Raw genomic sequence first — 15,392 nt, 5'->3', positions numbered from 1 at the left:
ACATAAAGCCTGTCTATTCTGTAGAGAGCGGACAGCAGCTCAGTGGATATCGTTTATCACTCATCATCAGATTTCCCTCTTTGCTTCTGATCTGATCAAAGTTTAACTGAACCATCGTTAGCTGGATACAGACGTGTTCTTCACCTTTATTCCCTCTAAAGTTTCTACTAATATACTAAAGAAATATCTGTTAATGTTGGATACATGTGAGTCAATATGAAAAGGGCTTTAAAAACATGACCTTTGACCTTGTTTTTTATGAAAAATTCGTGAAAGAAACCGCTTTAACCAACAAAAAACTATAACGTGTGATTTAAAAGGACAGAATTATTACATTCGTAATATTTTCTACAATAAGTCTCATATCTCTTCCATCTCTTTTGTATAATATTAGTTGTAAAATTTGTATTTTATGTTTATTTCTCATTATTCCAACCTGTGTGTTTATGTTTGTGTTTTTAAGCTCATTGTTGTCGCTCTCATTTGTCGTTATCTCGTACAGTGGAAGATTATAGTTTTTATTTCCTTTCCTTTTATCCTTTATTCATTGTCACACAGGTCTGAGGAGATGTCCTCACTACAGGATAAACAAATAAAAAATAAAAAGAGGAAAATAGAAACAGTGATTTATTCATTTATCAAATCGAGAATGAGTCAGTGTGTAAGTCGATCGATGATTTATTTTTACTTCAGTCGTGACATGAAAACAAATTTAGAAGCAGCCTATACAGTCCACATGTAAATGTACACATATACACACATATTGATAAAGTGACAATGTTTTTAGTTTGATGCTTTCATGCAGAATATGATGAAAATACAGGGCTAGTACAAAAAGATTAAATTTAGATCTCCCTCTCTCTATCTCTCTATCTATCTGTGCTGTATTGAAACCACCGTGGTAATATTATTTCACATTTTGTCATATCTTGTTATAATGAATATATATAATGTTCTAATTATAATTTGTTAAAATGTCATGTACAATATTGAATATTGTTGAATAACATACCAATGTTATATATTCATTATATTTTGTGTTATAACATTTACTATAAAGATCCTTATATCCACCTCCAACACAAATGGCCGCCCTTTGGTCTTATTCAGACTGTGACAAAATATTATTTTTTTCAGCAGTGCAATAAAATAAATATAAAAGCAAGCTATAAAAAGTAAAATACATTAAAATACAAAACTCAAACCACACAGTTTTCCATAAACTTCTCCCTTTGTTCAAACTATGATTTCTCACAGTTTCACATCATTTAAACTCCACTGCAGAGCAGGAGAAAAGAGGCGGAACGTGTCTGTTCAGGTAAAGTCACGCTTGTTTCTTCCGGGGTTGTTTCAGTGTGGGACCGGTGGTAGACAGTCGGCCCCAGATGCCTGCTGCACCCGCTGTGTGATGGAGTGTCGTTGACTGTCAGCCTCTGACGCTTCGTGACGCTTGTGTTCGCTGCGTGTGTCCGTTCACACCGTGAGATCCGCCGGGAGAAGACACCGGAGCGACCGGGGCGACATGGCGGAGAACATGGTGAGTGCAGCGGCCGCTTCTCCCCCCGAGGACCCGCTGGCTGAGCCCGGAGCCCGGAGTGATGAGGCAGCAGAATTAGCTCGAACGCTAACGCTAGCAGGCTAGCGTCACTAGCCCAGAGTGACTGGGCCCTGTTTAGCTAGCCGGCTAGCATTAGCTTTGTGGTTAGCTGACGACATCCGAGTAAAAAGAGGCTTTGTTTGTGAACATTGAGGCCGAACAACCGCCTCGGTGCCCGGGCTGGACCCGACGCGAGGCCCGTGGGCTCGGTCAGCTGCTCGGTGGTCCCGGAGGAGCTGGAAGGTTCTGGAAGGTTTAATGGGAGTCGGGCTGGTGTGAACTCTGTGAAAGTGTTTTAATGGCGCCGCTGGGACAGTTCCAGTTCACTTCCAGTTCAGGTCCAGTTTACGGTGAACCAGCTTCGTGTCACCGGGCTGGAGCTGCTCGGTGGTGTGGGGGGGGCGATCAGTGTCAACAGGACTTTTCTGCTCTGTCATGGTTGTCATGATGTCCTGACTGTACAGAGGAGGGGGGGGGGGGGTGGGTCTCCCTTGTTTTGACTGGGTGGAGGGGGGGTGCAGACCACAGGGAACCAGCTGGAGCTTCATGTTGTCCTTTCTGTCTTTGTCCCTTCAGATCATCAGGGTCCAGTCCCCCAGCGGGATGAAGAAGATCCCTGCGACCAAGACGGAGACCGCTGAGGCGTTTTTTGAAAAGGTACAGTGATGGATCCCAGTAACTGTGATACATCCCAGTAACAGTGATAGATCCCAGTAACAGTGATAGATCCCAGTAACAGTGATACATCCCAGTAACAGTGATAGATCCCAGTAGCAGTGATACATCCCAGTAACAGTGATACATCCCAGTAACAGTGATGGATCCCAGTAACTGTGATACATCCCAGTAACTGTGATACATCCCAGTAACAGTGATAGATCCCAGTAACAGTGATAGATCCCAGTAACAGTGATACATCCCAGTAACAGTGATAGATCCCAGTAACAGTGATACATCCCAGTAGCTGTGATAGATCCCAGTAACAGTGATAGATCGCAGTAACAGTGATTGATCCCAGTAACAGTGATAGATCCCAGTAACAGTGATAAATCCCAGTAGCTGTAATAGATCCCAGTAACAGTGATAGATCCCAGTAACAGTGATACATCCCAGTAACAGTGATAGATCCCAGTAACAGTGATTGATCCCAGTAACAGTGATTGATCCCAGTAACAGTGATATGTCCCAGTAACAGTGATACGTCCCAGTAACTGTGATGGATCCCAGTAACAGTGATGGACCCCAGTAACAGTGATGGACCCCAGTAACAGTGATAGATCCCAGTAACAGTGATAGATCCCAGTAACAGTGATAGATCCCAGTAACTGTGATAGATCCCAGTAACTGTGATAGATCCCAGTAACAGTGCTACATCCCAGTAGCTGTGATAGATCCCAGTAACAGTGATAGATCCCAGTAACTGTGATAGATCCCAGTAGCTGTGATACATCCCAGTAGCAGTGATAGATCCCAGTAGCTGTGATACATCCCAGTAGCAGTGATAGATCCCAGTAGCTGTGATACATCCCAGTAGCAGTGATAGATCCCAGTAGCTGTGATACATCCCAGTAACAGTGATAGATCCCAGTAGCAGTGATACATCCCAGTAGCAGTGATAGATCCCAGTAACTGTTATGCATCCGAGTAACAGCGATACATCCCAGTAACTGTGATAGATCCCAGTAACTGTGATAGATCCCAGTAACAGTGATACATCCCAGTAACTGTTATACATCCCAGTAACTGTTATACATCCCAGTAGCAGTGATAGATCCCAGTAACAGTGATAGATCCCAGTAACAGTGATAGATCCCAGTAACAGTGATAGATCCCAGTAACAGTGATAGATCCCAGTAACAGTGATACATCCCAGTAACAGTGATACATCCCAGTAACTGTGATACATCCCAGTAACTGTGATAGATCCCAGTAGCAGTGATAGATCCCAGTAACAGATCCCAGTAACAGTAATAGATCCCAGTAGCAGTGATAGATCCCAGTAACAGATCCCAGTAACAGTGATAGATCCCAGTAACAGTGATACATCCCAGTAACTGTGATACATCCCAGTAACTGTGATAGATCCCAGTAGCAGTGATAGATCCCAGTAACAGATCCCAGTAACAGTGATAGATCCCAGTAACAGTGATGGATCCCAGTAACTGTGATGGATCCCAGTAACAGTGATACATCCCAGTAACTGTGATACATCCCAGTAACAGTGATAGATCCCAGTAACAGTGATACATCCCAGTAACAGTGATAGATCCCAGTAACAGTGATAGATCCCAGTAACAGTGATAGATCCCAGTAACAGTGATAGATCCCAGTAACAGTGATACATCCCAGTAACAGTGATACATCCCAGTAACTGTGATACATCCCAGTAACTGTGATAGATCCCAGTAGCAGTGATAGATCCCAGTAACAGATCCCAGTAACAGTAATAGATCCCAGTAGCAGTGATAGATCCCAGTAACAGATCCCAGTAACAGTGATAGATCCCAGTAACAGTGATACATCCCAGTAACTGTGATACATCCCAGTAACTGTGATAGATCCCAGTAGCAGTGATAGATCCCAGTAACAGATCCCAGTAACAGTGATAGATCCCAGTAACAGTGATGGATCCCAGTAACTGTGATGGATCCCAGTAACAGTGATACATCCCAGTAACTGTGATACATCCCAGTAACAGTGATAGATCCCAGTAACAGTGATACATCCCAGTAACAGTGATAGATCCCAGTAACAGTGATACACACAAAGAAGTGCACACGTGTTTTTTCAGAAGGCCATCAAAGCTCCACACTGTTTATCCTTTGATGTTCGCAGGGGATTCAAACCATCAACCTTCCCACTGCACCACCATGCTGGTGCTAGATGTTTGATATTATACACATTAGTAGTCATGATGGAGATCAACACACAGTGTCTATACAAGTCAAACCAGAGTACAGTTGGGTGGTTATTTACAGTGTAGGCACACAGCCATAGTATTTATCCTGTAAGATGCATAATTTATCAAAACCATAATGTTACTCTATTTATTAAGACATATGTAATCAGTGTTAAAATCCATCAGAACTTCTCAAACCCTGGATTCTTGGGTCCATTTCTTCACCTGTAACATAAACACTGTTCTTTAGTGTGTTTTCTTTCTACTGCATCACAAGTTCTGATGTGCATCGTACACTGCTGTCACACACAGTGGAGATCTGCTCACTGATCATTTATGATTTATGTATGAAGCTGTGCAGGAAGCATCCGTGGCAAGGACCGGAAAATATACTGGATTCACTCTTATCATCACATCTGCACGGCAGTTTGTTGTTTACAGCCACGACATTACTCCTCCACACGAGTATTAAACAGGATGATAAACACAAAGGATTTATAAATATGTAGTTAGTTAATGTGGACATGTTTTTAAGATCATCTTGGGTTTTGAAAAACCTAGAATAGAAGCAGGATCAGCAGAACGGTCACAGTGGAGAATTCCAGTATCATCTCATCAAAGATGCATGTGTCTGAGTCGAGGCCGGACGGTTCAGCAGATCAATGGAAGGAGTGGTTTCAGTCCCGGCTCCGGTGCAGCCAGCGACGGGTGGAATGGAAAAGCACGGGTCTGAAGCAGAGAGGTTATATTTCTGCTGCTGAGACAGAATGAAACACACAGGATACAGTTTCACCAGCGAACAGCAACGCACACTGTTCTTTGTGTGGTTTGAGGAAATATAATGATTTAATGCTCAAAGACTGTTCCCAAGTTACAAATACACATTTACAACCACGAACAGGATTTACTATGAAAGTTCCCACACAGTCATTGGTGGATGGTCCATGATGGATTAGCTTTAATGCCAAGATAGTTGTCCTGTTCCGATGTAAACAGTTCCGCTCTCTGAGTTCACTCATGGCTGATTAACTCAGTAAATCTAAAGTGATGACGAGCCGTCTGATAATTTGACGTGAGGTTTGGATGCAATGACAAATACGTCCGTCTCCTAATAGCTTAGTTTGGCTCAAAGTGTCGTCACTGTAAGAGGTGTTCTTACAAGCTGAGGTTCTCTCGTGCCAAGAGGCTCTTTGCTAATCTGCTTTGAGATGGACGCACTTTACGCTATGAAAGTGTTTCCTGTGATGAATCTGAAGAAGAGCAAGAGACATACTGCTCATCATAAGCCAGGACTTGTTAAACACTGAAGGTGGTTTACAAAGTCAGTGCAGTGGGATGAGACATGAGTGTGTTGTTGCTCATTCTAATCAGGAAACTCCACTTCCCCCTCAGGTGGCCACAGAGTTTGGGTTCATCTCCAACGGGTTTTCTATTTACGTGAACCGCAACAAGACCGACGAGCTTCTGTCCCAGAACGTCACCCTCGGCTTGCTGAAGATCAAGTGAGTAACAGCAAATGAGTTTTTAGAATTATGTACAACAATCGGTCAGATTGAGGAGGTTTTAAAAGTCTTATTGTCAAATTAAGTTCTGTGTGTCCTTGATAAAATGTGCTATTTAGCCAAAAAGTAATACAAATTATTAATGGTTTTCATGTCGATTAATGTACGTGAACTTATTAGGGCCCGAGCACTGACATCAAAGGTCAGGTGAGACCCTATTGAAATTGTAAGGATTATTATTATTCAGGCAAATGAATTGGCTTTTTGAGGGCTTTACCATGCTCAACTTCTTACCAAAATTTGCAGAAAGTTAGAAAGTGGTGAAAATTTATGCATTCTGAAGGAATTTTTAATGGGCGTTGCAAAATGGCTCAACGGTGCCCCCCGAGACCCCTGGAATGTGTTCACATTGACCGGTCTTCACAAAAATCAATACACAGGTGTATCATGACCAGACAAACAAAAAAGTCTTTAGGTGCAATTGGAAAAACACAACAGGAAGCCTGCTATCTTGCATTTAGTGGCCATTTTGCCATATTCCACATTTTTACTTTGATGTACTTGTACCAGGGCTTTCATCGAATCAACTTCAAATTGAGATGAGTGTCATCACAACAAGATGGAGATAAAAACTGACTGAGGGATTTTTTTTTCGTTTGATTACACGCCATGAAAACACGATGTTCTGTAACGCGGACATACATAGACCATGAATCCTTTGATGCTGAGCCGCAAACAAACAACTCCACTCCTGTAGTGACAGTGGTCAAAGATCAGAGAATATTTATGTCTTGCAAAGGTCACATCTCTCTCCCTCTCAGAATTTGGACATGTCCTCAAACCGTGCAAATGTTGAGTTAAGGTGAAGGTTCATCCTTCACCAAAGGAGACGATGTTGTGATAACTCCACTGTGCATTGTCCTATCAACACCAAACTTCTGTCTCATGATCAGAGTCCAAGCCAGAACAGCTCTATGTGTCAATATTTCCTCGGTCATTATTAGTTTTTTTCAGGCAAAAAGCATGCAACGCTTCAAAATGCATGTGCCCTGGCCCACCCAGTGCTGCTTTGCAGCCCTAGAAATTTTTAGTTTATTATTATTATATTTATCAATTGAATTTCTTTGCCTTTATTATTTATGTTTTTCCATATTCTTTGGTGAATCATCTTATTTCTCTTTATTTTCTTCAGGCATGGCGACATCTTGTATCTGTATCCTTCAGGCTCCTCCTCCGGGGAGGTGATGGACACGGCCACCCCGCACACATCTTCATCGCTACCGTCCATCTCCTCATCTTCCTCATCGTCCAACATGATCCCTCGGTCCTTCTCATCAACCCTGGTCCAGGAGGATGAAATTGATCAGTATCTGACCAAGCAAGACGGCAAGATCTACAGGAACAAAGATCCCCAATTGTAAGGAGGAGACGTCCTGGTGTTGTATGTTAAGTGAAGAGTTTCTCTGCGATCTCTCACACTCCTCATCTTGTTACAGATGTCGCCATGGTGCCCTTGGAAAGTGTGTGCACTGTGTACCGTTAGAGGTAAGAAAAGTCAGAAAGATGTAAAGCTAACACCGATGCTGTGGGACAGTTTCAACCTGCTGAGGATCTGCCTCTTTTCCGTTTTCAGCCTTTTGACGAAGACTACCTGAATCACCTGGACCCACCGGTGAAGCACATGTCATTCCACGCATACCTTCGCAAGCTGACCGGAGGATCTGATAAGTGAGAAGTTGTTCTAATTCTTCCAATAGAAATGCAGCCATCTCGTTTCCAGGTCCTAAGTCTGTTTTCACATCCTGCAGAGGGAAGTTTGCGGCTCTGGAGAACATCAGCTGTAAGATCAAGTCGGGCTGTGAGGGCCACCTTCCCTGGCCAGAGGGTATCTGCACCAAGTGCCAGCCCAGTGCGCTCACACTGAACAGACAAGTATGTAGCTCTACCTGTGTGTGTCTGGGACAATGAAGCTACAGTTCACCATTTTGAGCAAGCCATTAAAAAAGTAGTGTTTACAATTAGTCATTTATCAGATGTTTTATTTAAAAGTACTCACCACCACGTGACAATTGTGTTTGTATTGACAGTAGGGATGGGGGGAAAAAATCAATTCAGTTACAAATCGCGATTCTTGTGAATGACGAATTTTAAATCGATATGCTGCCTCCCAAATCCCCAAATCGATTTAAAAAAAAAAATAATAATAATAATAATAATATATATATTTTTTTTTTAAACATATTTATTGGTTTATACCTGGGGGGATATATGGGGGGAACCAACATCACCCCAGAGCATGTTGACCAGCTCTTGTTTTTGCACAAGAATCGAAACATACCCAAGCACTAGCTTTGCATCGCCTACATGCAAACAGCAATAGCCTACTTTTTGTTTATTTCAAAGTTAATATTTTAAGTAAACTTTTATTCATTCTATTTAATTTACCTTTTATTTATTGTTTAAAAGTAGCCTAAGTGGCAAACATTTCTTAATCTGTCAGTTTGTGTGCAGTTGACAGGGGCTATACAATAATAGGGAACATTTTTATTTATTTTCTCTATTGGCTGCCCGGCAGTCATTAAGTAAATGTTAATATTTGAAATAAAACTGGTAAAGCTCTAAGTGAATTTGACTGTGTTGTATTTGAAGGAATGATTCAACATTTTTCCATGGCCCAGTATTTAAAAAAAAAAAAAATAACCAAAAGAAATCCCAGGAAATCGTAATATCGAATCGCAATACTTACAGAATCGCAATACATATCGTATCGCCACCTAAGTATCGTGATAGTATCGTATCGGCCTATTCCCGTCCCTAATTGACAGAGAGATCATTGAATTGTGTTCTTCTTCCAGAAATACCGACACGTGGATAACATCATGTTTGAGAACCACACCATTGCCAACCGCTTCCTGGACTTCTGGAGGAAGACGGGCAGCCAGAGGATGGGATACTTGTACGGAAAGTACACTGAGCACAAAGACATCCCGCTGGGCATCAGAGCTGAGGTGGCTGCTATCTACGAACCTCCACAGGTGAGAGATTCTCATTAAATTGCATTCAGTATCATCGTAATTATGAACTGTCCATTATCCATTTTGACCATGTAAGCAACCATTTGTTGAGCTTTTACCTTACAGGTGAATTTAAGACTCTTTTCTTCTTCCCTGTTACAGAATGCCACTCAGAACAACCTGGAAATGTTGGAGGATCCCAAAGCTGCAGCTGTGGATGAAATTGCTGCCAAGCTGGGCCTGTGCAAGGTCGGCTCTCTGTCCTTCAGCGGCTCTCATTGGCTGTAGACAAGCTGGGCTTTTCATATTGTGTTTCCACACTGTGCTGGCAGGAGTTATAAAGCAGATTTATGATTTTCACGGCCAAGTATCGCAGCCTCTGACTAGAAATTGATTTATTATTCAGAAAAGGCTTGAACACGTTCAACCAGAGGACTTGAAGGGAATCAAACTGTTTTTTATGGGTCTGTAGTGCTGGAATATGTGAAATGTTAAGGTCGGATGGGCAAATCTAAACCTTGCTCTACTGTCTTCCACTTTGCATTTAACTGGCAGGATTTTTCTTTTCTCTGGTTGAGACATTGAACACTTCACTCACACACTGCATGTGAAGGTGTTTATGTAGATTTCATCAGATACGGTTTATCCATTGGTTAATTAACTTGGTTCCTCTTTCTCTGGTCATGATATCAGACTCATTACTCTGTGATGTGACCGTGGATCAGTTGTGTTCTTGGATGCCTCTTTGTTTTATGAATTGAGCAGATGGATTTGAATCTGATTGAATCTTCCTCTGGTTTCCAGGTGGGCTGGATCTTCACAGACCTGCTCTCTGAGGATACGAGGATAGGCACTGTCCGCTACACACGGAACAAGGTGAGGGTGAAGCCTGTTCCTCAGACTGACCTCCTGACCTCCTCCTCCAGGACTTATCATTGCTCTCTCTCCTGTTAGGACTCGCACTTCCTGAGCGCAGAGGAGTGCATCACAGCAGGGTACTTCCAGAATCTACACTCAAACCCCTGCAAACTCTCGCGAGACGGACATTTCGGATCCAAATTTGTGACGGCGCTGGCGACAGGTACGTCTTCGTTCCCTCCGAGGCTGAAGTGAAAACTGAAAATAATTTTCCTCACTTAGTGCTGATGTTAGATTTCTTCAAGATCACAACATGTGTTACTTTGATCGTTATTCTGTTTATTTCACAAAGAATCTCCAGCTGCTTGTGATTTTACAGTTAAATATCGTAATGCTTCATATGAAGTAGGAAACTCGTTCTCTTCCAACAGCGCAACATTATGGGCTGAGCTGTGTAATTCATTCATTAAGATCGTAAAAAGTCTTAGAATGAACTCATTGAAACCTGCAGAAACTCTGTGTGTTATTGCAAAACACTTGTTATTGAGTATCTTCACCTATTTGTTCTCTACAGATGTTCTCACTCAGTCCAGGCCTGTCAGGTGGCTGTCGTGTGTTTATTTCCATTCCTCTTGAGTATCTACTCTGTGTGGGCTGTAATTTAGAGGCCAGATTAACGCTGTAACTCAAGCCACATGCTGTGTGAGAACAACTCTCTGTGGAATCAACGCCAAGTGTTTACTCTTCTGTTCTAAACGCACAAAATCTCTTCTATTTGAGGTCACACAGCGTTGTGGTGACCTCATCACTGCTCATTGCACTAATGAGGCTCTGCAGCCAAAGCTGATGTCATGATGCACATGTGATTCCAGCCGGGGCCGAGGTCCATCTGTTTGACTTTCCATGGTGTGAAGACGTAGCGTGTTTGCAAATGATCTGCATGTGTTGGGCAGAAGATTTAAATACTCTGCACACCACAGTGACACGGACAACACAACTGTTCAATGATGTCATGTGTTAAACCTTATTAGTCTTTTCATTGATTTTATCCGGGTTTAATCCCACGAGTGCATCAGCCTGTGTCTCTGCTGCCTGCAGGAAGTCCAGACAACCAGGTGCACTTTGAAGGATACCAGGTGTCCAACCAGTGCATGGCCCTGGTGAGAGACGAGTGTCTGCTGCCCTGCAAGGACGCCCCCGAGCTGGGCTACGCTAAAGAGTCCAGCTCGGAGCAGTACGTCCCCGACGTCTTCTTCAAGGTACCAGCGCATACATGAGAAGGATCTAACATTCTACTGATCATTATAAAAATGAGCTGGATAATATCTTCCAGATTCTTAGGGCCAGGTGTCATGACTCAGTTAATCCAGATGTTGAGATTTTCGTTTGAATCCAACAGGACACAGACAAGTTTGGAAACGATGTCACGTTTCTGGCTCGGCCTCTTCCTGTGGAGTATCTCATTATAGATGTGAGTAACATTTGGTGTTGAACATACTAAGCACACGTATGTATTCAGGCAGCATTTAGTCTAAATTCCCTTTTTTTAACCCTTTTAAAGATCACCACCACGTTTCCAAAGGATCCTCAGTTCACCTTCTGCGCCAAACAACCCTTCCCCATCGAGAACCGTGATATACTCGGAGAGACTCAAGTAAGAGGGCAGGAGAGACACACACACACACTCACACACACACATCTTGAAGGCTGTAACCATTTCTAATAATCATCACATGTTTTGTATAACTGAGGGTAATTATTGGGCTGCAGCCACGATACAAAGTTTTTCTTCCGTCCACTTTTGCCTTCATCTGTGTATTTCAACCTGAAGCAGCAGTTCCAGCTTCATGTTTACAGCTCAGAGGAAGTGACATGTGTTGTGTTGTGTTGTGTGTCTGTGCAGGACTTCCACAGTTTAGCCACGTACCTGTCCCAGTGCACCTCCACGGCTTTCTTGGACATCGTGTCCGACTTCCATCTGCTCCTCTTCCTCGTCACCAATGAAGTCATGCCTCTGAGAGTAAGTCCACATCTGGAAGTGCTCAGTGGTGTGAGGACGTTTCTCACTCGGAACCTTTGTTCATTCGATTCTCAGACTGGCCGCTCGTTACCATCACAAGTGCGTTTGATTTGAGAAATAAAGAAAAGAGAAATCATCTTTCTGTGCCGAGCCGCCTCATCAGATATAGTCTATGACACCGAGGCTCACGAAACCAAAACCCTGCAACTGGTTTTGTTTCCAGTTTCCTGAACGTGTCCGTGTGGAGCAGGTTGATGATTCTGTGTTTTGTGTTTGTTGCAGGACAGCATCGGGCTGCTGCTGGAGGCCGTGAAGACTTCCAACGAGGAACTGGCTCAGACCTGGAAGAGGTCTGAGCAGTGGGCCACCATCGAGCAGCTGTGCAGTGAGTCACTGACACACACAGACACACACACACAGACACACACACACAGACACACACAGACACACACACAGACACACACAGACACACACACAGACACACACACAGACACACACACACACACACACAGACACACACAGACACACACACAGACACACACAGACACACACAGACACACACAGTCCGACTCATTCACACACACACACCGATCTGCCTCCGATTCATACACAATATATATATTTATACGTTAAATGCTGAATTTCTCTTGATCGGGCAATCAGTGATTTAATCGGTCTCCTGTGTTCCAGGCACGGTGGGGGGGCAGTCCTCCAGCTCTCTGGGGTTCGGGGCCATGGGGGGGGGCCCCTCGGTCCCGGCCTCCTCCTCCTCCATGTGGTCCTGCCTCCACTGCACCTTCATGAACCAGCCCGGCACCGAGCACTGTGAGATGTGCAGCCTGCCCCACGGTTAACCCCTCCCTCCCTTGCTCACGCAGCCCCGCCCACTCGCCGATGACGCCGCTGCACCCGGACCCGGCTGCTGTGACGCCGGCGAGGGGGGTGGGGGGGGGTGGGTGCAGCCGTTTACATCCCGTTGGTTCAATGAATAAAGTTCACTCAGACTTTTCTTTGTGTCCCTCCTCACCGCGGCTCTGGTGAGTGGCCGGTTCTTTACCGTCGAGCACTTGTGGCTGAGGCCCCTCCCCCTGAACCCCCACCGCCCACAGCCCCCCCCTCCCACCCCCCCGTGGCTCAGATAGATCCTGCTGTGACCCGGGACGACAGCAGAGACTCGAGTGTTTGGACGTTCGCTCACATCAGTGCCCCCCCCCCCCCCCCCGCTCACTTTCGTCTTCTGGAGAATTTTGCTGTGTATGAATTACATTTGAGGAATGAAACTGTTATTTAATGAAGCGTCTTCTTCTTTTCCTTTTTTTTTATCTGATTTGTAGCGAAACCTTAAAATGTTTTTGGATCTTCAGCGTGGACTCGGTCAGGTTCTCACAGGTCTCGAGGACGAGTTCCTTAGAGTTCAGTCATGTGACGAGCTCCCGAGCGGCTGCGTTTCACTAGAGAGTTTATTTTCATTATTGAATATCTTTTAAAAATGTTTGGAAAGTAAAGTCGTGGATCGGAGCCGGGAGACGATTCCTCCGCTGAGTGGTTCCTGAGGAGCTTTCACTGTTCTGTTGGAATTTTAGATTTGATGGTTTGAACTTGGCAGAAAGACGAAGCTTATTCTATCACCATCCATCGTCTACATCACGACGCGCTTATAGGAACAACTGGTGCTCGCCACTCCCCCCCCCACCACCACCACGTCACGTCCCCAGCACCTGGTTCTCGTCTTTCCTTTTTCTCGCCGTCGGATCCGAAGCAGCGTCTCTCCGCTGACGAGCCCGTCTGGGTCGTTCCGTCGCCTTCTAAAGATTTTCCTGCTCGGACAGAAAGAGGTCGTGGGTCAATGTGGAGAGAAAGAGACACGTTGGACATCGCCTGTCTCTTCTGATGTCTCGTGTCTCTTCTGATGTCTCGTGTCTCTTCTGATGTCTCGTGTCTCTTCTGATGTCTCGTGTCTCTTCTGATGTCTCGTGTCTCTTCTGATGTCTCGTCCTCCAGCAGCTTGAATGATGAACAGATGTCAGTGTCTCTGTTGCAGCTCAGTCTGAAAACAGTGTGAGAAGCAGATGAAACCCTGAGATAAATGCCCATTGTCTTTATCTAGAACAATAAAGGATATTTAATATGTGACGCTCACGACATTTACAAAGTTCAGTTCCTCTGCTTTTAACAGAAATGTCACAGAACAAAACTTCTCTAAAGCTCAAGACAGATAAAACAAGACGATCTTCATATTCCATTAAAAATACTTTAGAGAAACTTTCCCTTTAACATGTTCCAGTCCGTGGAGATGTATCCGGATCTCCAGTTAAAACTTCTCTAACTTCTTAGTTTCCTCTGGGTTTTGAATATTGGGACCAAGACTTAAACGTTTGATTCATTTAGGTTCAGTTCTGGTTTAACATCATTAACATGCGCCAGCAACATGTTTCCTTTGTCTCCACTTCGTCCAAAATGATCAGAAACATCTCAAACACATTGATAGACGGATAAAGTCATGGCTCGTACACTGAGCCTGTGTGACTGCAGGGGGCGCTGTTGCTCAGTCAAAGCTCCAAAGTGTTGCTTTAAAGTGTAGTTTAGAAGACGAATAGCATTTGAGCACCAAAATGACTTTAATATAATATGAGGGAATCACAAATAAGACAATTTGGTGTTTTTTATTCTTAAATAGCAAATGACACAGATTCTTAAAGAAAACAACAAATGGCAGTTTCCCATATAACCCATCTAACCCTAACCCATCATCTGACTGATCTGGAATCATTTGAATTCACGACCTGGATTCGTTCGCTGCTGACTGTCGTCGACTGAATTAGACTCAAACATATCGATGACATCACGTAACTCTGCACTTTGCACTGTTATCTCAACTTAACCTCCAGAAAGAAAACTGAGCGAATCACTAGAAGCTGTGGAGTTGACCCCGGGGTCGTCTCCAGGGAAACGGGCCCTCGCACATTTAGATATTTATGAGACGTGTGCTTCTTCGTAAGAGCTTGACAGTAATTCCATGGATGAAGTGAGAATATATTTTAATTGTGGATTGAAAATGCTTGGATTGTTTTTGCCCCCCCCCCCTCGTGTGAATAATGTGAGAGCATCTTCTCTGATGTCACGGTAACGGCCGGCAGCGAGCTTCTCTTTTTGTACTGGTCCGGACCCGTTTGCTGAGCTGAGTTCACAGAGGACGCAGAGAGGCGTGTGCTGTTCATCCAGATTTGAAACAAAATAGAATTTAAAAAAAAAAAAAAAATGAAATAAACAACAAAAATTCCTTTTGCACAAAATGTCTCTGTTGTTTTTTGATGCATCGTGTCCGATTACTGACGTCAGCCTTTCTGGGTTTTCATCACTTTCACGTCTTCATACAAATAATCAACTGGTTTATGAGAAGTGGGTAATTTTTATTTTTATTTTAACACAAACAGTTTTCCACATAGACTTTAAACAACCCTTGATTTTTAGAGCTCGACCAATTTCATTGTTGGCTGAATAA

The 15,392-nt window shown here is 43.7% G+C and overlaps 1 protein-coding gene across 1 annotated transcript; it reads left to right on the top strand.

The window, feature by feature from the left end:
- Positions 1-1,405: 1,405 nt before the first annotated feature.
- nploc4 (NPL4 homolog, ubiquitin recognition factor) lies at positions 1,406-12,979 on the top strand. Its single transcript, XM_061094925.1, has 17 exons — positions 1,406-1,537; positions 2,174-2,254; positions 5,889-5,998; positions 7,191-7,415; positions 7,495-7,543; positions 7,632-7,726; positions 7,807-7,930; positions 8,854-9,033; positions 9,175-9,261; positions 9,817-9,888; positions 9,967-10,093; positions 10,969-11,129; positions 11,270-11,341; positions 11,432-11,524; positions 11,774-11,890; positions 12,173-12,275; positions 12,581-12,979. Exons 1-17 carry the CDS (start codon positions 1,523-1,525, stop codon positions 12,742-12,744), a joined length of 1,875 nt encoding a protein of 624 aa, XP_060950908.1. The 5' UTR covers positions 1,406-1,522; the 3' UTR covers positions 12,745-12,979.
- The last annotated feature ends 2,413 nt before the right edge of the window (positions 12,980-15,392 follow it).

Source organism: Limanda limanda, chromosome 21 (assembly GCF_963576545.1).
Source record: "Limanda limanda chromosome 21, fLimLim1.1, whole genome shotgun sequence".
Lineage (NCBI taxonomy): Eukaryota > Metazoa > Chordata > Actinopteri > Pleuronectiformes > Pleuronectidae > Limanda > Limanda limanda.
Note: the sequence above shows the minus strand (reverse complement) of the source record. Positions and strands in the feature narration are given on the sequence as shown.

What these genes read in the sequence shown, in the direction of transcription:
- nploc4 (XM_061094925.1), top strand. An exon ending in CTCGGCTTGCTGAAGATCAA is followed by an intron (nt 5,999 to 7,190) that starts GTGAGTAACAGC and finishes TATTTTCTTCAG; the next exon opens with GCATGGCGACATCTTGTATC. An exon ending in TGCACTGTGTACCGTTAGAG is followed by an intron (nt 7,544 to 7,631) that starts GTAAGAAAAGTC and finishes TTCCGTTTTCAG; the next exon opens with CCTTTTGACGAAGACTACCT.